The sequence below is a fragment of the Triticum urartu genome, chromosome 3A, assembly GCF_056163025.1.
Source record: "Triticum urartu cultivar PI428250 chromosome 3A, HENAU_Tu73, whole genome shotgun sequence".
In the NCBI taxonomy this organism is placed as follows: domain Eukaryota; kingdom Viridiplantae; phylum Streptophyta; class Magnoliopsida; order Poales; family Poaceae; genus Triticum; species Triticum urartu.
Genome location: NC_141875.1, coordinates 687,612,154 through 687,635,449, shown reverse-complemented (window position 1 = coordinate 687,635,449; position 23,296 = coordinate 687,612,154). Strand labels below are relative to the sequence as shown.

The 23,296-nt window shown below is 46.7% G+C and overlaps 1 protein-coding gene and 1 pseudogene across 1 annotated transcript; one reads left to right on the top strand and one right to left on the bottom strand.

The window, feature by feature from the left end:
* Nucleotides 1-8,808: 8,808 nt before the first annotated feature.
* LOC147981624 (L-type lectin-domain containing receptor kinase IX.1-like) lies at nt 8,809-10,866 on the bottom strand (annotated as a pseudogene).
* Nucleotides 10,867-16,696: 5,830 nt separating this feature from the next.
* Nucleotides 16,697-23,060, top strand: LOC147981623 (uncharacterized). The gene is made up of 6 exons (XM_087516013.1): nt 16,697-16,736; nt 19,362-19,442; nt 20,235-20,316; nt 20,549-20,612; nt 21,029-22,175; nt 23,056-23,060. Exons 1-6 carry the CDS (start codon nt 16,697-16,699, stop codon nt 23,058-23,060), a joined length of 1,419 nt encoding a protein of 472 aa, XP_087372139.1.
* The last annotated feature ends 236 nt before the right edge of the window (nt 23,061-23,296 follow it).

Below are 23,296 nucleotides of genomic sequence, written 5' to 3'. Positions count from 1 at the left end.
CCCCTCTTCTGAATCTGATCGCGTCGGCATCGCCATGCTGCAGCCGCCCCTAACAGAGGAGGGAAAGGAGCAGCAGCCGCCATGATCCCACGTGGTGAACCTAGATGCTTGCTCAAGAGTCAAGTGAAGACGAAGCCCATGCACTGGTTGTCATCTGGTAGATGCAGCGGAAGTCAACCTTGTCACCGGCGGGAAGGCCGCGGGTGTGGGAAGGCAACAAGCAGACCTAGGTATATACTCATGCGTTCTGCTGGGTCGCCAGAGCCTTCGGTAGCCATCTTCTTCGCCAAGTGATGGCCTCCTTTACATGCACAAAAAGTTTCAAGGTCAGAGGAGTAACGGGCTCCTCACTTCCTTCAAAAACCGTACATGTTCTCTATAGAAAGCTAGATCCTACCTCGGAGAAGGTGTGGTTTCTATGAGGGCTCCATCTGTCTTTTGTGGAACACGCTCAAATATTTACCAAAACTCTAAAAGGGCCATATGATGACACCATGCCAGGTCTCGTGTGGATTTCCAACATCGTACGATTTTCCATGAATTTAAATGGCTACATCCGGCATGTCGCCAGCCACATTCGACCTCCCGGAGGCGTAGCCTGCCCCTCCTTCGGCTGTACAGGGCCTACACATGGGGCAAAAACAACAGATAGAATTTTTCAAACTCCTTCTGGTAATGATTTCATTTGGCCGCAGATCGTACCATAATTGTTTGGCAAAGAGAGGGATTTTGAAATGACCGCTCTCGGTCTCGGTCTCGCGCACGCAACCTGCCTCGCCCCGTCCACCTACCACCGTAGCCACCAGATCCGGCAGATCCCGCCGACGAACCCCGCACGCCGGCGCGCCGCAGCCTCCTCGTCGGTCACACTGACTCCACCCCTCGGCCATTGGTTGTATTGGCTTCTCCCCCACGCCCGTTGGCTCGCTATGGAGAGGAGGGGGGAGGGGACGCGATACGACGGGGAAGAGATGGCGGAGGAGATGCATTGCGCGCGTATGAGGAGGACGATGCGGCTTCCTCTCAGGGAGGACTCGAAGATCCAGCTAGTCACGCGGATCTGCTGGAGGCATCGGAGGAAGAGATGGAGCGGATGATGGTGGGGGAAGAGATTTCACCAGAGGATGTGATTGCGTGGGCGCGCGCGGAGATGAGCTCACCCTCATCGGCGAGCAGAGTCAAGTGGAGGGCGTTCTGGTCTCTCCAACCCTTTCTCCCATGAGCTTGGGCGGCGAGATCTCGAATCCCCCATGCCTCCAGCAATCTGCCTGGGACCTTGGTACGCCGCTCAAGTGGGCGGCTGACCCCGGGTTTCGAGTGATGGCAGATGGGGTGAATTCCCGACAACACTCTGCGGTGATCATGGCCTTGCCGGAGAAGACGCTGGTTGCCAAGGTCGGAGAGATACTCTGCTTTGCAGATGGGGCGCCGTACAAGGCCCCACTCGTCAGTGAGAAAGTTAGACGGAGGTGCGACCCGAAGCAAAAGGCAGCGGAGCGTGCTGAGGTGGAGGAGCCACGTGAGGGAGAAGGAGATGCCATCAGGGCCTACTTTGGGCAGCTGTGGGGGGGAGACGCGGCCACAAACCCTAATCCCCCCTCGATCCTAGTCTGGATCGAGAAATCCCTCCTCCGCCGCCGCTCCTTCACAGCGGCAGACTGCCACCCCGCCTGCGATCAGGATCAACACCTCCCCTCAGTGCCCACCATCTCAATTTCTGCAAGTGAGTGGAGAGGAGAACAGCCCAATTTCTCAGATCTGATCGCGATGGCTGATGCTCAGGGCCGTGGTCGAGGGCGAGGCAGACGCGACCCGAACAGGAACCAGCGGGGAGGCAATGACCATCTTGATCAAGCTGATCATGGAGGGGCGGGCAGAACCAGTGGGCGCCGCAGCAGTTTGGCCCCCCGCAACAGCAATTCCCCTTCGGATTTGGCTTTCAAGGTGCCCCTCCCCCATGGTACCAGGGGCCGTTCCTGCAGCCGCCTCCGATGATGAACCAGTGGGGAGCACCAGGCAATGGGGGTCCAAATCATATGCAAAATCAACAGCTGCAGCAACAAGGAGGAGGCCCCGGGCAACAATTCCAAGGGCAAGCACCACCCCTGATGCAAATGCAAGGAAGTCAGGGGCAAGCTTCCTTGATGCAGTCAGAGTAGATAACAACAGAGAGAACAACAATCAGACTCAACAGCAGAAGAAGAAGCAGCCACAGAACAAAAACAAGAATGCTAATAAGGCCAAGGATTCTACTGGAGGTGACTACAGTGATGTTACTTGCTACACATGTGGAGAGCCTGGGCACCATAAGGCCCAGTGCCCAAAGCCCCCCTCATGTTTTATTTGCAAGATGGTGACACACAAGGTAGAGGACTGTCCAGTCAGAAAGAAGCCTAGGAATTGTGCTAAGTATGTGGGCAGTGCAGCTTCAGGTTTAGGGTTCTTCAAGATTGATGTCCCAGATGTCAATGACCAACATGCAGGGAACAAGAAAAATGTTGGGATTGTTTACATAGAAGTTGGGCAGGTCACCAAGGAAGAACTGGCCCATAACTTCTCTGTAATATACAAAACCAATTGGCCATGGCACATCAGGATGCTAGATAGCTGGACTTTCCTTGTCAAATTCCCCCCTCATATCCCTGTAGCAACAGTTGCTGGATACCCCAACTTTGGACTACCTGAAATTGAGGGAGTTTCAGTCAATGTTGAGGTGTGGAAAGGAGAGATGGAATTTCATGCTGAACTCCAGTCTATTTGGCTTCAGTTAAGAGGAGTGGCTCCAGCATGGGCAGAATGGTCAGTTCTAGAGCAAATTGCTTCTATTCTGGGCACCTTGATTGATGTGGACTGGCAGGGAAACTTCAAATCTTTCTTTGAGGTGGTTAGAATCAAAATCAGATGCAAAGACTTTACCAAAATTCCTGTTGAAAGAATCTTTGGTATAGGAGACAAGCTGTATAAGATCAAAATAGTTGTGGAACCACCGGTAGAGGACCTTGAGCAAGATGATCTTCTGGATGAAGACACTGAGAAGAACAAAGAAAAAGAATCACTGAACAACACCAACAGTGATGATGGGGCTGGAGGCTCTCACCACACTGCAAAAAATTCCTCATCTCAATCTGGGGGAAATGGTTCTACCTCTTGAACTCCTCACCAAACTAAGCAAAATGTTCTGGCCTACTTACAGCAACTCCAGGACCCCATTTCCTTAGATGAAAGCTTCAAGATGCTGCAAGAGATGGAGATTGGAGATGATGAGGAGGAGGATAACATCAGCTTGCTTGAAGAACAAGCTGAGGTGGTAGTAGAAAGTGAATCCCTGGAAGAGGTGATTTTCAGCCCCAGTCTTGCCACAAACACAACTCATGCCTCACCCGTACTACAGAAATGGGGACCAGGCACAAAGAAAGAGCTCCAGGATTGACATTGGTGGGAGAACAATCATGGAGATTGCTATGGGGTCAAAGAAGGTCCAGAACCTGGAAGAGCCTAAAGGTAAACACAAAGGTACAATTAAGAAAAATTACTTTGAGAATTTTCATGATCCTGCATTTATTTCTGTAGGTAGAATGGTGGGAGTAGAGATTGATGTGCAGAAAGAAAGTTATGCTTCAATAGTCTCTAAGAACAAAATTCCTAAAGGGCCTGCAGGGCCTATCCGCATAGAAAATAGCATAGCTCAAGAAGATAGCATAACTGGGGACAAGGTTCATAACACTTTAGGAAAAGATAGTGTAGAAAAAATAGACTCCCTGAGTAAGCCTGTTGGGCTTGAAAACCAAAAATCTGGCTTAGATTCTCCTGTTACACCTGTGGGGTTAAACAGGACCTCTAATGCTGCTGGTGACCAGAGTATTATTTGGTCCAAAATCTCCAAACATAGGCGGGGCAAGCACCCCAAGAGAGCACTCTTTTAAATGAATTGTTTATTTTGGAATATCAGGGGTATCACTACCCCAGGGAAGAAGCCTTGTATTGTAGATACCTTGACTAAAACAAATGCTAGTATAGTTGCTTTCCAGGAAACTAAGAAAGAAGAGCTTACTGCTGCCTTTCTTAAGTCCATTAGTGGGAATAAGAATTTTATCTGGCACCATCTCCCTGCTGTAGGCACTGCTGGTGGTATCTTGGTTGGTGTGGATGCAGATATTTTTGAGGTCCTCCAATGGAGCTCTCTGAATTACTCTGTGTCCTGCAACCTGAAAGTTAAAGCTAATGGGACCTAGCTGTTTATGGGTCTCCATATGATGAGGGAAAAGATGCTTTTATCTCTGAACTTCATAGCCTCTTTGTGGATGACCAAATGCCCACTCTCATAGGAGGAGATTTTAATCTAGTTAGGTATCAGCAAGATAAGAGTAATGGTAACATTAATCATCTCTGGGCTGATAAATTTAATGCCTGGGTAGAAATTTGGAGCCTTCTAGAAATTAGGATGTCAGGTAGGAAGTTCACTTGGGCTAATAACCAAGAGAATAACATCATGACTACCATAGATAGGATCTTCTGCACCGCTGAGCTGGAAGCGATGTTCCCTCTATGTACCTCCCAAGCCCTCCCTAGAATTGGGAGTGACCATACTCCCCTTCTATGGGATTCAGGGTTGGGGAGCAGTACTAGAGGCTCTAGTTTCAAATTTGAAAAATGGTGGCTGCTCCATAAAGATTTTAAGGACTTGGCCATCAAAAACTGGACTGCTCCAGTCAAGAAGGGCAAACCAATAGATGTCTAGAAAGAAAAAGTTAGAAGATTCAGAAAATTCTTCAAAGGGTGGAGTAAAAATGTAGAAGCAGAGATTAGGAAGCTGAAAACTGCCCTCACTGAAGAGTATGATGGGTTGGATATCAAATCTGAAACAACTTGTCTCTCTGATGTTGAGGCTGCTAGGATGCAGAAGAACTTAGATATATCTGGATTAAAGAGGAAACCAAGGCTAGACAAAGATCTAGAGATAGAGATATATTAGAGGGAGACAGGAATACCAAATACTTTAATGCTGTAGCCAACCAAAGGAGAAGAAAGACTCTTATTCATTCTCTAGCTGGCCCTGATGGTCCTACCTCAGACACCAGAGAGATGATTAAAATAGCCTTTGATTTTTATAAAGATCTTTTTAAGAATGAAGATAGAGGAGGATTCAATTTAAGACAAGACTTTTTCTCTGTTGAGGAGAAAATATCTGAGAATGATAATGAATATCTCCAAGCTCCATTTTCTGAAAAAGAGGTGAAGGATGCCATTTTTGGTTCATACTCTGAAGGGGCACCTGGACCAGATGGCTTGTCCTTTCTTTTTCTTCAGGAATTTTGGGAAGTTATCAAGCAGGATGTGATGGCTTTGTTTGATGACTTCCATGCAGGGAAACTTGATATATATAGATTAAATTTTGCTATGATTACTCTCATTCCTAAGGAAGAAGATGCTACTGATATGAGGAAATTTAGACCCATTAGTTTGCTGAACTGTATTTTTTAAGGTTTTTACCAAGGTTTTAACTAATAGGCTTGCCACTCTCATGAATTTCCTTACTTCCAGTAACCAATCAGCTTTCATAAAAGGGAGATACATCCTTGAAAGTGTAGTGACAGCTCATGAAGTTTTACATTCTACTTTCCACTCTGATAATTCAGGACTAGTGCTAAAGTTAGATTATGAGAAAGCATTTGATAAAGTTAATCTGGATTTCTTGATGGAGATTCTCCAAAAAAGAAATTTTGGTCCTGTTTGGACCAAATGGATCTATCAAATTACTCATATGGGCTCTGTGGGAGTCAAGGTCAATGGGGTTGATAGTGACTTCTTTGTAACCAACAAAGGACTAACACAAGGAGATCCTATATCTCCTTTACTTTTTAACATTGTGGTAGATGTGCTAACTAGAATGCTCATTAAAGCAGCTTCTCACAACTTGATTAAAGGGCTTTGTTCTAATCTTATCCCTGGTGGAGTGATATGTCTGCAATATGCAGATGACACTATCCTCTTCATGGATAAGGATGAATCTAAGGCTGCTAACTTGAAAATGATTTTGACTTGCTTTGAGAGAGTATCAGGTATGAGAATCAATTATACTAAAAGTGAACTCATTCCATTAGGAGTTGAGGGAGGAGAGCTAAGTAACTTCATGAATACCTTTGGATGTACTGCTGGTACATTTCCAATAAAATATCTAGGGATTCCTTTACATTATGACAAGCTGAGGAGGGAAGACATCCGGCCTCTTATTGATAAGATTTTAAAGAGGATGGCTGGCTGGAGGGGAAAACTACTGTCCTACCCGGCTAGAATAACTCTCATTAAAGCTTGTCTAGCTAGTATCCCCATTTATTTACTGTCCTTCTTTAAGTTCCCTAAATGGGCCCTAGATCTGATTAATAGTCAACTAGCTCATTGCCTTTGGAGTGACTTTGAGGGGAACAGGAAACTCCACCTGGCCAACTGGCACCTAGTTTGTATGAAGAAAGAACATGGAGGGCTTGGGATCCCCAATGTCAGGGATCTTAACCTGTGTTTATTGGGCAGTTGGGTCAAGAGATACGCCCAAGATGAGGGTAAAATTTGGAAATCAATTGTAGACAGCAAGTATATTAGGAATGCTCCTAATATTTTTGCATGTAGACCACAAGCCTCCTCAAATTTTTGGAAAGGGGTTATGTGGGCTGCCAAGGCCCTTAAGTTTGGCTACAGATGGGTAGTGGGAAATGGTAGGAAAGTTAGATTTTGGGAGGATATCTGGTTTGGAACCTCCCCTCTCTCAGTTCAATTTTGGCCTTTATACTCCATTTGTCATCAACAATGTGTGACAGTTTCTGAAGTTTGGGATGGGAGCAACATTAAGCTTACTTTTAGGAGAATTTTCACCCCTGCCATGATGGAGGACTGGTACTCCCTTGAACAAATCATAAAGGAGACTGTGCTCAAAGCAGATGATGATGCTATGGTCTGGCAGTATGAATCCAAAGGGGTCTATTCTTCTAGCTCACTTTATGCCATCATCAATTTTAGGGGTGTGAAGCCTGTCTACATCCCTTCTGTTTGGTCCATTGTTGTGCCCCCCAGAATCCAGGTTTTTCTCTGGCTCCTGGCGCATAACAAACTTATGACTAAGAACAATTTACTTAAAAGGGGCATAGATAGGAACCCCGACTGTCTTTTTTGTTCTGAACAGGAAACTGTAAACCACTTGTTTTTTGACTGTGTGGTTGCAAAGAACATCTGGGATGCAGTCTCCTCATTTCTTTCCGTAGAAGTAGGATCTAGTTATTATTCCATAGCCAAATTTTGGCCTGCCAACAAGAAACATAAAGTACTTAATGCCTTTTGTGCTTGTGTCTTGTGGTGCCTGTGGAAACCAGAAATAAACATGTTTTTGATAATGAAGTCTGGTCTGATATTAAACAGATCTGGTGGCTGGTCTGGAAGACCCTCAAGAGGTGGATGATTCTGTACTCCGAGGACTCATTCGAGAAAATGCAGGGGATACTACATTGGATATCCTGCATACTCAAAATCCCACTCCAATTGACTCTGGGGTGAAGAGGAACCTGATGGGCACTGGAGGTGCCACTCATGACTCTTCTTATCCCAAACTTGGTTCTGGGGCTTGTAAAGGTGGGTTCCAGAGTACTGACTCTTCAAGGCCAAGTGATCCGTCATAAAAAAAACTGCTCAGGCGATTTCGAGCCCTGCATCGCCTCTCGACTGGCCTGGCACACCAACTCAACCCCTCAAGATGATGAAAGGGGGACTCGTGGAGCATATCAAGGAGGTCCGTGAGATGCTCGCTGCAGAAGACATGAGGTTTCGAGCCGGTGCAGGAGGAATGAGGATCACTTTGCTGTAGTGTTTCATCGGTTAAGTTCAGTGTCATGAAAGTCGGATCCTCGATCCTGTAATAGGCTGCAGGCCTTTTTTGTTCCCCCGTACTGTTTTATTTTCCTGCTCTTTGAGAACATGCGTTTTGAGGCATGCTTGGATGTTAGACCGATGTGGTTTCATTTATTCACAATGAATGGAACCGGGGGGCTCCAAACTCCCCTGATGATCTAAAAAAATGATTTCATTTGGCCACCTTTTGAATTTTCCACATTGAAACCATAGAAATGCAATAAATGACTCAAATATTGCAGGAGGACAGAAAAAAGCCAGGGGCTGACACGTCCCATATGATGGACTCCTTTGTGTGCACAAAAAGTTTCTAGTCCAATGGAGTAACGGGCCCCGCACTTGCTTGACAAACAGGTCGGTGTGGAGTAGCGGCAACAGGTCGTTGTGAAGACGCGACAGCGGCAGCCTAGTGTTTTATGAAGTGGCGTAATGTGGTTGAACCTATGAAAATTATGCAATGGTGGTCATACTTATGTAATGGTTGAATAACATATATTAGTGCCATTTTTATTATTAATAAAAAGGAACGACTCTATGCCAAGTCCCAAACGATGGAGTACTTGGCAAAGGGTGCCAACTATCATGGAGTCGTCAACCACCAACGCCCGTGCCACGTGTCTCCTTGTTTCCGTGTCCTTGGGTCTCGGCATAGTAAGCGTAAGTCGAGTGTTTCATCTTTGCCGAGTTCACCTTTGTCAATCTCAGCAAAGGCCTATCTCTACCGTTTACTTAATGTTGCCGAGACATGTACTCACTTAAAACTGTCTTTACCGAGCTTTCGTGATTTGGCTCTCGGCGTAGGTGAAAGTAGTCGGCTTAGATGATTTTTCCGGAAGTGATTTATGACCTGACACATAGCTCTTGAATATATGTATTTTATTTCTTTTGACTTCCCCAACTAGAAGCATATGATCACTATAAAGATAATGGCAGTGAGTGTGTCACCGTCTCTAGGGGAGTGATGTCCAGTGTCAGCTCCTCGGAATCCGATCCAAGCGCATTCATGGCGTCGGTGATGGTCGGTCGGCGGCTCGGGTCCTGGTGTGCACACAAGAGTCCGATGAGTAGTGCATGCTTCATCTGCTGAAGGCCATTACCCATTAGTAGACTGGCCGTTCATCAGCCTTTCGTCTACGGCTTCCAGAATCGCATTCCCGTTGTACTTACTCCATACCCATGTGGACAATGGAGGCATATCCTGATCTGTTGGGTTCCTTCCAGAGACCATCTCTAGTAGGACGATGCCGAAACTGTAGATGTCGGACTCCCTATTCCGTTTGCTCGTGTCAATGAACACAGGATCTATGTATCCAATAGTGCCCTGTACGACATTTGTGGTCTGTGACCCGGTTTCGTGGTGAACAAATCTTGCCAATCCGAAGTCACCTAACTTGGCACCAGACGAAGAGCCAAGTAATATGTTACTCGATTTGATGTCACCATGTACGATACACTGTTGATCTTGCTCGCAATCTACATGGAGGTATTGTAGTGCAGAACCTAGGTTGAGGATAATCTCATGCCTGCGTTTGCCAAAGCATGTTTACCATTATGTATGAACAAACAGAAATTAAGTTGCAGCGATGTAAATGCTGAGGCAAAACTAAAACACATACCTCTTGGACCACGGTAACAAACTGTTGCCCCCGTGTAGGTGTCGATCAAGGCTACCTTCTTGCAAAAGCTCATAGACAAGGAAGAGACGTGTGTACCTTTCGTCCCACCACCAGCATATGGACTCAAACAGGTTCCTTTGGCCATCGTAGCACCAGCCTATCAACTTGACAAGATTCTTATGCCGTAGGCGACTAGCGATCATGAGTTCATCCTCGAACGCCTTCCTCCCCTCGCCTGATGGAACCAGCTTGAATCTCTTTATCGCTACCTGGCTACTTTTTAAAAGGCCCCGATAAACAAAGGCAGAACCTCCTTGACCAAGCTTGTTTTCTTCTGCGAAATTTTTGGTCACACGTGCCAGCTTATGATACCCAATATGTTTACGGCCATTGGCGCGAGCTTTGTATGGCTTCTTTCTTGTGCACAGCTGCCATCGACGGACTCCAACAAAGAAGCACACAATTGCAATAACTCCAATAATTGGCCCAGTTACCTCTGCTATTTGTTTCCACAAAATCTTCCGTGTAGGCGACGGATCCAAGGTAGAGTTGAATGACCAGGACATTATTTGGTGTAGCTCAACCGCCACGCCAGTAGCACCCGAGAAGCCGATGGACACAACACTGGGAAAGAGCTGACGCAGGTCTACACTTGTATTCACATGGTAGGTGACGTCGCCGATCTGGAGAATGGCGGCTAGTATTTTTGTGTCGTTTCCGTAGCTGATATGGCAAGTCATAGGCAGGCCGGTTGTTAAGTTCTTGCCATGCACGCTCACGTTGGTGTACGTCCGCGAGATGATGGAGTTGACGTCGATGCCCACGTGGCTGCTGCTTGTGCCGATACCGGGGTTCAAGAAAGTGTCAAACTCAACCGCCACCGCTCGTTCATTGCCGGTCGCGACCGTGCTGATGTTTCGGTTAAAGAGTCCAAGGTTCTTGCTGTTGTCGAGGGGATCAGGAATGCTTGTCGGAGGATAATGCCCGAGGAAGAAAGCCAAGGCATCACCACTGACAGGACCATTTACCTTGATTCGGAAAGTGAAGGAGGTGGTGAACCGGGTGAGCTCGCCGGTGTCGACATCCCACAGCTTCACCGGCTGCGCGTGCAATGCTCGGCCCACGCTGTTTTGGATGTTCGGACTCCCGTCGCCTTTTGTCAGCTCGATCCTCTGAGACTGGGAGTCGTAGTATGCATCGCCCTGGAAACTGAAATCTTGGGCGTCATAGCCACCGGGCTGGGAGAAGTTGAAGCTGAATGCGAGGTAGCACGAGGCGGGTGCAGAGACCATATGGAATAGTAGTACAGAAGCATGAGGATGTCTATTCGACGGGAAAATCTCACAGCAGCAGCCATTTGCTGTGCTGTGTTTGGAAGATCGTCAGCAAACACCTCGACGCTATATAGTACTACAACTTGTGATCTCGAAATCTTCAATAAATATTTGGCAATGCAAACGAACAGCTAGCCAGAGCTAGCTGCCGGGGAATCCACGCACATCCAGTGTAGAGGCCGGAATAACCTCTAGTAATGTCCGCTAAACAGAAAGGGTTAGAGGATAAACCAAATGACAATACCTCAACAACGCCTTTCTGCGGAATCTCCTAGGTGGGAAATTAAAACAAGGTAGTACTATACTATACTATGTGCTATCTGACCAAGTCTATCTGACTGCGCAAGTCTGAAGCGTAACATGTTTGTGGTGTTTGATTCTTTGTTATTCTGAAGTCAAGTGCACGCTAGCCATGTTTGTGGTGTTTGATTCTTTGTTTGGACTTTTGCTGCCTCTTTCTGCTATTCCGGTGCAATCAGATCCACGTTCCAAGTATCCCTTTTGCGAACATATGTATATCCTCCTCCTCAACATTTAATTCTACCCAATGGAAGAACCGAACTCCCAACCAAATTAACAAAGATCTTCAACAAGACAACACTGCATACCCGAGAGCGAATATATCCATAGATGGTTGCAGAGGTACATCTGCTGACTCTTGGGACTCACCACCATGGAATCTATGGAGTAAAAATGGAGTTTAGTTTATACTATTTCGTAGTAAAAAAAAGTGCCATCAAAAAGAAGTTACAATCTATCAAAGACATATAGCATAAAAGTACAGCGCATCACAAAATACATGGACTGCCTTCAAACACAATGTGCGGTTTTTTTTCTTATACATCAGTGCATAACAGGCTAGGGTATGCTATCTACGCTATTCCATCTTCAAATCACAGTCGCTTCCGTGCAAACGGCGGCTGCAGAGCAGACCCGTCCCACGTGATGCTGTGTTCCTCATGTGGTCAGCCGAGTTCGGCTCAGCACACTAGCGCGGAGCGGGCTTCATGCTGCGAAGGTCGGGGTTGCAGCCCCGAGTACTCGCAAAAAAAAAGAACGATAGCGGCAGCACAGAGAATGGTGGCGGCGCGACGTCCTAGTCTGTTTTGCGCGATAGATGTGTGCCATAGTTTTGGCAGCCCATGTTGTTGTTGCAGGGGAGGCCCTTCACTCGGCAGATCTGATGCCCACCTAGTGTGAGCACATTTGATTGTCTTCAATGATTCATCTCTGCTCACGGGAAGTATGGTTTGGCGGCGGGCCCAGGATCATGGCAGATGTTGTAGGTAGGTTTGCGCAGGTATGGAGTGGCGGCGGTCATACCCATGCTGCATCATGGACAACCTCTCTATGGCCTGGGAGGGTGATCTATGGTGGGAAGATGTCCCTCCCGTCCGCTAGCGTCATTTAGGCCTTGCATGGAGTTCATGCTAGCGTGCTGTAAGATCTGTCTTCGGTATGGTGATTGGAACATCACTTCATGTTCGGGATAAAAACTCTTGTTCTAGCCTTGATTGGTTGGGCTCAGCAGCGATGAACTGGCATCATTACCTTGTTTAAGGTGTTTCCTCATTGCTGATGTGTCGGACTTTGATTCTTGGTCTCGGCAACCAGGATGAAAGTCCTTGTCTTCGCCATTTTCGATCGAATATGATGGCGGCGGCCCAAGGGCAGATTTTCCTTGAAGGAATTGTTTCGGATGAAGTCAGCTTAGTTATAGATGTTTATTTCGTATCATGTAATTCTTTAGCCAAGATTTCCTTTGTTTTGTACTCGGTTTAATAATTAATAAGAATAGTTGTGTGTGATGCATATGCCGGTGTTTAACCTCCTTTTTGTCAAAAAAACGAAGGGTGGATACCACGTTCTAGTCGATCCCCCTTCGGTGGATCAAGTAAGAGTTGTGTTAAACCCAAGATTCAGAGTAGCGCATGTGGCTGCATGCAACTATATCCCATCATCCATGGGGGGAATTGGATACTAGGTTATGATCGATGCCCTCCCTCTGACTTGAAATAATTGATTTTACATGAGAACATGGGGTTTTAATTTTGGGTTGTTGGGACGGCCGTGCACCAACAGAACTATACAAATTATTCAGAAAGTCTACATTATTGAGGCTGGTAGGTCGGTTGGTATCAGTCGTGGATTCAGAAACTGTGCGTAGGTGAATCGTTTCGTCGTAGATAAAGACTGAGGATATGCTACATTGTTACCGTCCGTGTTTACATATGCATCCCACAGACCTTATCTTGGATAGTGCACTCTGGAACACACTGTGTAGCACGGCTACAGTGTGGGAACAACTGCCCTCCTTCGACATATCCCATAGAAAGAGTTTTCTCCAAATAAATAATGGTAGATAACATGTACGTGCAAGAATATCTCTGCAGTACCCTATTTATTAATTAAGTACATATTGGACTTAGGAACGTATCCCTCCATCTATATTCTACTAGTCTCCTATAACTGGCTGGCTGGCTAGCAGCCACAGCTAACAGAAATTGAGATGGGAGCCACGAGAGAAAATATGGGGAGATAGTGGTCGACATGAAAAATTGTGGACCCATGATTTTTGTTTCTTTTTTTTCCGGGGTGGCGCATGATGGGATTGAGGTGCATCTAGAAGCAAAATGTCTGCAGCATCGAACTTCATCCGCAGCCTGTTGCCAGAATGCGAGGATAGGAAGAATTGAAGAAAAGTTGTTTGACTAAGAAAGGTTAGCTGGGACTGGTATTGGCTTAGTTAGACGGTTAGGGTTTTCGGTGCTTGGAGTTAAATGTCTCATGGACCTGCTTGATTCTAACCATTATAGGGAAGATTGTTTTTTCTACATTAGGACTTAGCCAAGGGAAGAAAGTTGATCCAACTACGTTTCATTCATAGCACACTGGTCGATTTTTTTTTGACATGATAGCAAAATGAGTTTCATATACTTAACTACTTCAGCAAAAATCTCAAACAGACGAGAAAGATCAGCAATATATTCCAACACCGAAATCGTACACTCTCAAGTCTCAACATAAGACACAGAGGCCAATGAATTGAAGCACACATGGATGTGTAGATTTGAGATAATGATGGTACATAAAATTTCCAAGTCTATTGGTCATCCAAAAAATACTTTTTATTTTGTCCTTTATTTTACCGCTGTTTTCTAGCAGCCTAACATTTTCTTGATAATTTCCCTCTCCGTGAGTTACAAGCAAATTGAAGGGAAAAGGCATTAGAATTGAAAAAATAATATGCAAGAGTAAATAATAATAATAATTTGTGATGTAAAGTAGACGTATCAATGTGTAGAATAATAAGCGGCAATATATTCCTAGTCTTGCCTGATATACTAGGTCAAGTGTTGCATGGCGGTTCTGTTTTCTTGATCATGAGTATACTTAAAGTAACAAGGACGCCGAAAACTTTGAGGACACATTTTTGGAAGAACAGATGGGCTGAACAGATCAAATTGATTGATACACTATGAGATCACATTGTAATTTAGTTATAAGTATTATCATGCAAATATTACCGTATGCATAGTTTCTCAAACCATTAGAGTATTAAGTGCATTCATGCAGGAAGGTGTACTTTTGGGGCGCCTGAAATGTCACGCGTAATAGGGTGACTGTAACGGTGACTTTAAGCTTCATCAGAAAAGTGTGACAAGGGACTTGATAGCTCCAGACTGACATTTGCTTCTCCAATGGTTCAGAGGTATTCTTAAGGCCCTATCAGTGTGACGGTATCCATCATCTTTTGGCCAGACATAGCATGACTTATTCACGGGGATGCGGATACGCAGGAATTAACGAGAACAATGAATAAAATCGATAATGAGGATGGCTGGTATAGTTATCAAATCTTGCTTCACGTGGATGCCGACAAGTCTCATTTCGGGCTTTGTAAAGTATTGCGAAGAAAATGGAATAGCACTCAGGGACAATAGATTAACTTAGTATTTGTTCGTGTGGGTGTAGGGGCCAATATGCATGTCCACGGCTCTGTTATTGACCATTGAATCGGAAGGAGTTCCGGGTTGATGTCTACATTTTACCAAACATGCAGGGTCACATACTTAAGGCCATTGATGCATTGAGTACTAGATGATTTCGTAACTAAGAGAAATTCACCAGAAGAGTTTCGGGAACACTGAATGTGGTTCTGAGGGTGAACTGAAAAAGTTACCGAGGAAATTAGAAGTGTCCAGAGATAAATCGGAAGTGTTTCGGTGAGCCGGAAAAGTTTTGGGAACCAAATACCACTAAGAGACTAGGAAGGTTCCAGAGTTTTCTTGAGCCTGTCGGGAAAGTCTAGGGCGCCATGGGCTAGCCCCAAGGCAAGGCCCAAGTGGGGAGGCAGCCACATACGCTCTATAGATCCATTAGTTGGACGCCCCCTTATGTTTGGTGGCCATGCCACCTATTTGGTGTGGCTAGGCTTTGGATGGGGCCATCCACTTGGTCATGCATATAAATAGAGAGGAGCAACCCGACCAAACACATCTGATCTTGGCACGTAGTTTGCCCCCATCTATTTTCTCACAAAAATATTCTTGTGAGGCTAGGCTGCTCCACATCGTGCTATAGTTCTCCGACGGGCAAGCCCTGTTGGTTCGATAGTTCCGTACGTGTGCATATCTAAAGAGGTATTGTACGTTCGATGGTCGATTTACGAATCAGTTCGAGGGACAAATTCTCGCAGCTAGGAGGTACGACCTAGTTGCCAGAATCTTCATCAACACGCTTCGCCCACTCTCCTCCCGCTGCGTTTTGTTGGTGAGCGGTCTAATCTAGATCTAATTGTACTTGTATCTTCATAGTGGTCCTAAGATGATTCCTATGTGTGGATTTGTTTTTGTTTTCTCCTACATTTCCCAACACATACCACCCTTCTTACTAATCATCAATAATTCTTTGGAAGGGAACAACACAGTAAAGCAGTTCTCCCACACTTACTTTCCTCTTCCACCATGTTGGTCCGGTCAGCCGTCAACGATTCGAGGGTCACTTCCCCCTTGGTAACAACCAAAGATGTCGAATTTGGCACCAACACCACCTCTTTTTGTGGACCACTATTTAGAAAGTAAAAAACTGGCTCGTGCATGTTGAACCAAGTACATTACCAGCTCTGGTTTGGGAAAGCGACTTGGGCACTGTTCAGAGGAATGACCCTTATGCTGACATGCAAAGGACACCGTGGGGAAATGGTACCCGATTTGGTAGTGCCCATTTCTCTCTCAGTTGAAACAAAGTAGCTCCAAGAGAGGACAGCCCGATATCCTCCCTACCACATGTTGAAGATGACCACCCTCGTTGCTTCTCGTATTGAAGTTTATTCGCTCCTTGATCACATTGTTTGTTCTCCGCACTATTGCTCTCACTTCCCCCGCATGACGACCCTCCCGACATGGTGGCCTCTGTCCCCGTGCCTGGTTTGGGTTTCCCAGGAGGAGGAGGAGGAGGAGGAGGAGGAGGGAGGGCAAGGTTGCAAGATGATGATGAGCGTCGAAGGAGAAAGCTAGTCTCGCTGCGGTACACAATTGCACTCGAGAACCTGGTGGCGCTCCCGCCTAACCGAGATCTTGTCGCTGAGATCTCGTCCCCGCAACATGTTCTCTTTACCTCACATCCCTCGGCCTCTTATCCATGACATGGCACTCCTCCATCCGCACCACACAAGCAACCATATCCGGTGCAGCCACCGCATACAGGTATCTTGCTCCTCTCCGCCACCTTCGGATGTCTCCATTGGCGGCCAGCAACTATGATGGTGATGCCAGCATCTATGGCGGTATTTCCATTCGTGATCAAGGAGTTCCGGTGATTTCATATATGTTGTAGTTGAGTTGCGCGTATATGGCGAGTTGTGGTGCCGTCGGACGGGAAGAGTCGTTTGGTAAGTTGTATCACCAACGACAGCGAGGAAAAGAAGATGCGAAGATGTGGCGGTGAAGAGATGTGTCTCCCCGTGTGCATGGAACCCATGAAAAGATGAAGATCAATGTGAAGATGAACGCGGACCAGTTAAGCTGAGTTCCTGCATGAGGCTATGCATTTAGTCTGCATGTAGCATACTAAGATGTGGCAGCGTGGCTGGTAGACCGGATAATCGTTGGTTCCGGTCTACAAGTCGGACAAAAAAAAGATGGTGATGAAGTAGTGGCTACTGTTGCAACTTGCAAGAAGAGAGAAGTTGAACTCCAGTTAGTCGCGTCACCGGAGGCAACCGGCATGACAAGAGAACAGGTGTGTCGGGTCGAGTAAAGAGTCAGATGTTTGGATTTGGAGGTGAATGTTAGCTTAATCTAAATAAGTTTAAAGTTTAGTTTGCAAAGTGGTCTAGCCATATCTTTGCATGTGGTGATGATAAGCAAAGAGTCCGGCTAGCAGGGGTAACCATCCGTGTATCCGAGTAGTAGTACCAAGTATTTTACGTATATATAGTAGTTGGAGTTGGAGTCATGTTAGGCTTGTGATCGAGTCCGGTTAGGACTTGAGTCAATGTTTGTGTCGTGTTAGGAGTTAGTCTCAGGTCGATTTACTATGTGTGCTATGAGTAGGGTAGCTCCTATATATACGCACGTTACGTAGCTTCGTAACATTGCGAGATACTTATAAAGAAAACGAAAAGATAAATAGAAAAAAGGGCACCATAAGGGCCCTATCAGATTTTTATAGGCGTGTGTTCTCTAATTTACGTGATGGATCCTGTGAGCCGAAGTCCAACAATTCTTCGGCACTGCGCCACTAAGCTCGGGCCCTGGTCGTTGTCACCGCCACCGAACAGGCCGCACCAGATCCACTCAATGAATGAAGCCTGCATCTTTGAGATCACAGGACTGCCCCGCCCAACCGCATGAGCCCCGGATTCAACTCGCAAATGATGTGTCGGAGGATCCCCCGGCCGCCGAAGAAGCTGCTAAGCCGACACAGGAGAGCCACCGGATCCCGTTGTTGTTGCCGCCCATGGAAGCCGCGCAACTAGAAAACTGCAGCCAGGCAGCGGCGTGGAAGGGAGCACGCGGTAGACCGGGCCAGCCAGGCCGGTGAGCTCCTCTATCCTGCACTCCTGCTCGCCTGCCCAACCGCCTCACAAGCGTCCTCCAGAGTGCTCCCAACTGTCACTTTCTGCGCTGCTTTGCCTTTAATTACTTGCAATAACTAGTAAGTGTGCACGTGCAACGCACGTCTATTTGAACTAATAAGTGTGCACACGCAATACGCATCTATTTAGATTAATATATTATATTAAACTTAATACATGACAATTTATTCATAAATTTGAAATTTCTTTATAAATTACACGATCTCTTATTTCCAACTCGTAAAAATAATTTGAAATATCGTTTCTCCTTAATCAACATGTTTCCTGTATTAAAAGACCACCCACTTTTCTCAATGTATAAAATTCAAAATTAGTTAGAAGATTCATCATGATTCTTCATATGCACACATTTATGCAAGTATAGTCACACATGAAAATGTCACTTAGGACAAGCTAAGGAACCATTTTAGTGCCAACAAATTCTAGTCAAGAATTACACAAGATCGTCATGAACATATACAGAGAGAAGTGACCTCTCTTTCTCCGAGATTGATCGAACAATAAGTTTTTGTATATATCTATCCGACACTACTACATATATACAATATAACATCTCTTATAATCCCTAACATCTAAAATCTATTTCAACTTCCACATGGCATTCTCCGTCTTTATGTATGACATGGTCAAGAAAAAATCCCGCCAATTCCTCTTGAATTGCTCGTATGCGATCATGTGGTATGAGTTCATTCCGCATCTGTCACATCTAATTTAAAGAAGAGGGTCAATACATATATATGAAAGAAACTCAACACAATTGATGGTAATAAAATAAAATTGTGAATATTGTTTATGTACTAAATGATATGAAATTTACCATGACCACAAAATATCCTACATTCATCATCATCATAATCAACATGCAGTTTTTGCTTCTCTTGTATGTAGTCCAAGTTTTCTATCAGGAAAACATGTTAACTCAACTGTAAATAAGGATGGTATGAAAATGCTCATGTAAAATTACAATTGCCATGTATCTGCTGGACAAACAAATACACTTATGCAAACTTCAGGGTTTTTTAGTAAAACTTATGCGAACTTTAGTTTTTTTCATTAAAACTTATGCAAACTTCTGGGTTTTTTTAGTGAAATGTAATTTCATAACTGCAAGTAAGGTCTTGGTTCAGCGAATTTGTCTGTGAGTTCACTATCTAGTCGTGAGTTGGCCATGTACGTAGTCAGTACTTAAAAAAATACGGATGTCTGTTGTAGGTACGCGAAAATCAGTGAAAAAATAAAGAAAGAAAGAAGGCGGACGTCTCTGTGTGTGCTCCAGCGCTCCTCTATTTCTCATTGCCTCATCTCTAGTTCTTGTACTTCTAGATGTGTCACCACCGGTGAGGTAGCGATGACAGTAAAAAAACAACACTCGATACTTACTTGATTAATGCGTGCGTGTGGTGCGTTCGCGTGAAGGCAAGCGTCTCCGTCGTTCAGGCGTGCGAGCGGCCGCGGCGACCGTGTCCTCTCACCAGCTGGGCGGCATTGTCGACGCAGGTGAGTCAGTCGTCCAGCTTTGGGGCGGCGGCCTCCACACACCGGGATTAGCTTTGGACGTCGTCGTCCACGCGTGAGTACCTGACAAGCGTGTCCAACGGAGCAGCACACGTCAGAGCTGAGGGAGTCGGCGGTGGCTTCGGGCGAGTGAGATGGGGCCGTGATTAGCTTCACCTGCTGCACAATGGCCGAGACCTGCACCGCCCTGGGGCGATGATGGTTGGCGACTAGGCGAATCTACATGCATGGCTGTGGGGCAGACTTTTTTGGCCCACTTATACTCGTCCAAGATACTCGGTGTTGCCCCCACTTGAAGGACCTCGGCGGTGGGTGGTTGTCAGCGTGGGTGTTGTGGATGGAGCTGAAATCGACGCGGATGCCGGTGGTTCCCGGAGAGCATGCCCAGGATGTGGACGAAGTCGTTGCAGTCAGTAGAAGTGTGTTCAGAGGAAGCCGCAGCTCCTCCTCGCGTGTCTCTCATTGTGGCTCGCATGGATGGTGGGCTGGTGACGGCTGGCGACTCGCGATCACGATTCCCTGATAGGAGACGATAGGATGCGCTCGCGATTAGTTTCCTAATAATTAGATGCGTTCATGATTAGTTATCTAATAGGATGCAGCCATGATTAGTTTCCCAATAATTAGATGTGTCCGTGATTAATTTCCTAATAGGATGGCTCGTAATTATTTTCCTAATAATAGGATGCATGCGTGATTTTTTTCCTAATAATAGGATGGGTTTGTGATTAGTTTCCTAATAATTAGATGTGCCCGTGATTAGTTTCTTAATAGGATGTGTTCGTGATTATAGTTTCCTAATTGATCAGGCATGGACTTTCATATTTTCCTCCGCGGTGGAGTATGGTCAGTCAATGTAAATTGCTAAGTGCATACAGAGAAAAGATTCGGTTAAGGCTAGCTGTTAAATTGAGTTTAGTGGGATTAATCATGCGGTGGTAATGTATCCGTGTACGTTTTGTGGAGTGCACTTAAAGAAGATAATGTTTGCTTTTTTATAAGTAATATAGATTCCGATCCCTCACTCTGACATAAAATCATTGATTTTACATCAGAACATGTTATCTTAATATTGGCTTCTTGGCTAGGTCCTGCACGTACAAACTGGTACTACAAATTATTCGGAAGGTCTACGTTATTGTGGCTGGTAAGGTAAGGCGGTTGGTGTCTGTCGTGGATTTAGAAACTATGCATAGATGACTGGTATTTTCGTAGATGAAAACACAACATATGCTATATGGTGACCGTCAGTGTTTACTGTTAGACTAATATGTCACGTATTGTGACATATTTCCTAATCCTTTAAATCGAGGAGTATCAATATTGTTGTGATCTCCCATTTATAGTTAGGATTGTAAATCTGTCTATATATTGACATGTAATGGAAAAGCCCAAGTGTGGCAAATATTCTCTAAATTTTTCATGGTATCAGCCTAAGAATCCTCTCGCTTCCACTCCTCCAACCCTAACGCCGCCGGCTTCTGCTCCCGCGCCGCCGGCCACCACCTCCCTCCCATGGCGCCCTCGAGCCGGTTGCCCCTCACCCCAACGCTGCCCTTTGGGCGCAGGCCACCGCCATCCCTAACGTCCGCTCTCTCGTCCCCATCGTCCTCGAGTTCAAGAGCGCCGTCTTCCCCAAGTGGAGGATCTTCTTCAACATCGCCGTCACCACCTACGCCCTCGAGGATCACCTCACCTCCGAGACGCCCTCCACCGACCCAACGTGGCTCCGCCTCGACGTCCTCATGCTCCGCTGGCTCTATGGCTCCATGGCCATGGACATCGTCGACCTCGTCATGCCTACCGACCCCGCCACCGCCACGGCGTACAAGGTCTGGACTGCCGTCGTCGCGCTCTTCAATGACAACCAAAAGAGCCGCGAGATTTATCTCGCCGAGGAGTTCCACAACATCAAGCAGGAGGATCGGTCCATCACCGAATACCTTCACCTGCAGAAGACGGCGGCTGACGCCCTCGCCAAGGTCGGTGCGCCCGTCTCCGATCCCGAGCTCGTCACCAATGTCATCAAGGGCCTCCATGAGCGCTTCGACAGCGTCGCCGACATCGCCCCCCTCCTCACGCCGTTCCCTACCTTCCTCAACTTTCGCAACATGTTTCTGCTCCACGAGATGAAGGCCTCTCGGCGCTCCAACAACACCTCGGCCTCTACTTTTTACGCCGCCAAAGGACTCGTCCCCGCTCCTCCCAGCGGCGGCAGCTCGTCCTCCGGAGGCGGCGGTGGTGCTCCTTCCGGTTCGGCCGGCGGCCAGCCATGGCGGGCTCCTGCTCCCGTCCACAATCCTCATGCCACCGGCTATGGCAAGGGGAAGGGCAAGAACAAGGGGTACAAGTCCGGCGGTGGCGCTCCTCCCATGCCAACTCCGTTCAATCCTTGGACAGGAGCCATCCAGATGTGGCCCATGCAGTCCCGCCCCACCAACACTGGCGGCAACACCGGGGGCATCCTCGGACGGGCTCCAGGCCCCCGCGCTCACGCCTACATGGCCACTCCACCGGCTGCTCCCGGCGCCTACTACGGCGGTTACGGCTCCGTCCCATACGGTGGCGCGCTGCCCTACGCTGCACCACCAACACCGGCACCATCATGGGACACCGCTGCTCTCGCCCAACACTTCACCAACATGACGTTGCAGCAGCCCGCTCCCGAGTGGGTCATGGACAGTGGCGCGACCGCCCACCTTTCCTCCGATGCCGGTATCTTATCCTCCCTTTCTCCTCATCCTATATATCGTCACGTGGTGGTCGGCGACGGTTCCACCGTTCCCGTCACCACATCCGGTCATTCTTCCCTTCCCTCCCTTTTTCCTAACAGACCTTTTCACTTACGCCATGTCCTAGTAACACCTAGCATTATCAAAAATCTTATTTCCGTTTGTCAATTCACTACTAATAATCATTGCAACGTTGCTTTTGACCCTTTTGGTTTCTCTGTGAAGGACCTTCATTCCCGGCGCGAGATCCTTCGGTGCAATAGTACGGGGAGCCCTACACGTTCACATGCCCTCCGCCTCCTCGTGCCCTCGCCACGCTCACCGCCCCTCACGACGTGTGGCACCGTCGTCTCGGTCATCCCGGCCATGATGCTTACCGTCGGCTGTCGCAGCATATTTCCCTCCCTTGTATTAGACAAATAAATCACTCCAGTTTATGTCATACTTGTCAACTAGGACGTCATGTCCGTTTGCCTTTTTCTGCTTCTACTACTCGTACCACTCGTCCATTCGAGTTAGTGCATTGTGATCTTTGGACTTCACCAATCTTGAGTGTTTCTGGCAATAAATATTTTTTAGTCATTCTTGATGATTTTCTATGGACCGTTCTACTTCGCCAAAAATCTGATGCTTACGCTTCGCTCTCCGCTTTTCGCGCATTCGCTCATACTCAGTTTGGCTTACCTCTCGTGTCCATACAATGTGACAATGGTCGTGAGTTCGACAACAACAAACTCCACTCTCTTGCTGCCACGCACGGTATTCATATTCGTTTTTCTTGCCCATACACATCCCAACAAAACGGTAAAGCTGAACGCATTATTCACACCGTCAATGACATTGTGCGTTCTCTCTTATTTCAGGCTAGCTTACCTCCTCGTTTTTGGGCCGAAGCACTTCACGCCGCCACTCACGTTCTTAACCGTCTTCCCACCAAAACCATTGCGGCTCCCTCCCCATACTTTGCCCTTCACGGCAACCATCCCGATTACTCATCACTACGCGACTTCGGTTGCCTATGCTATCCCAATACCGCCTCCACCATGCCACATAAACTGTCGCCGCGTTCGAGTGCTTGCGTTTTTTTGGGCTATTCCTCTCATC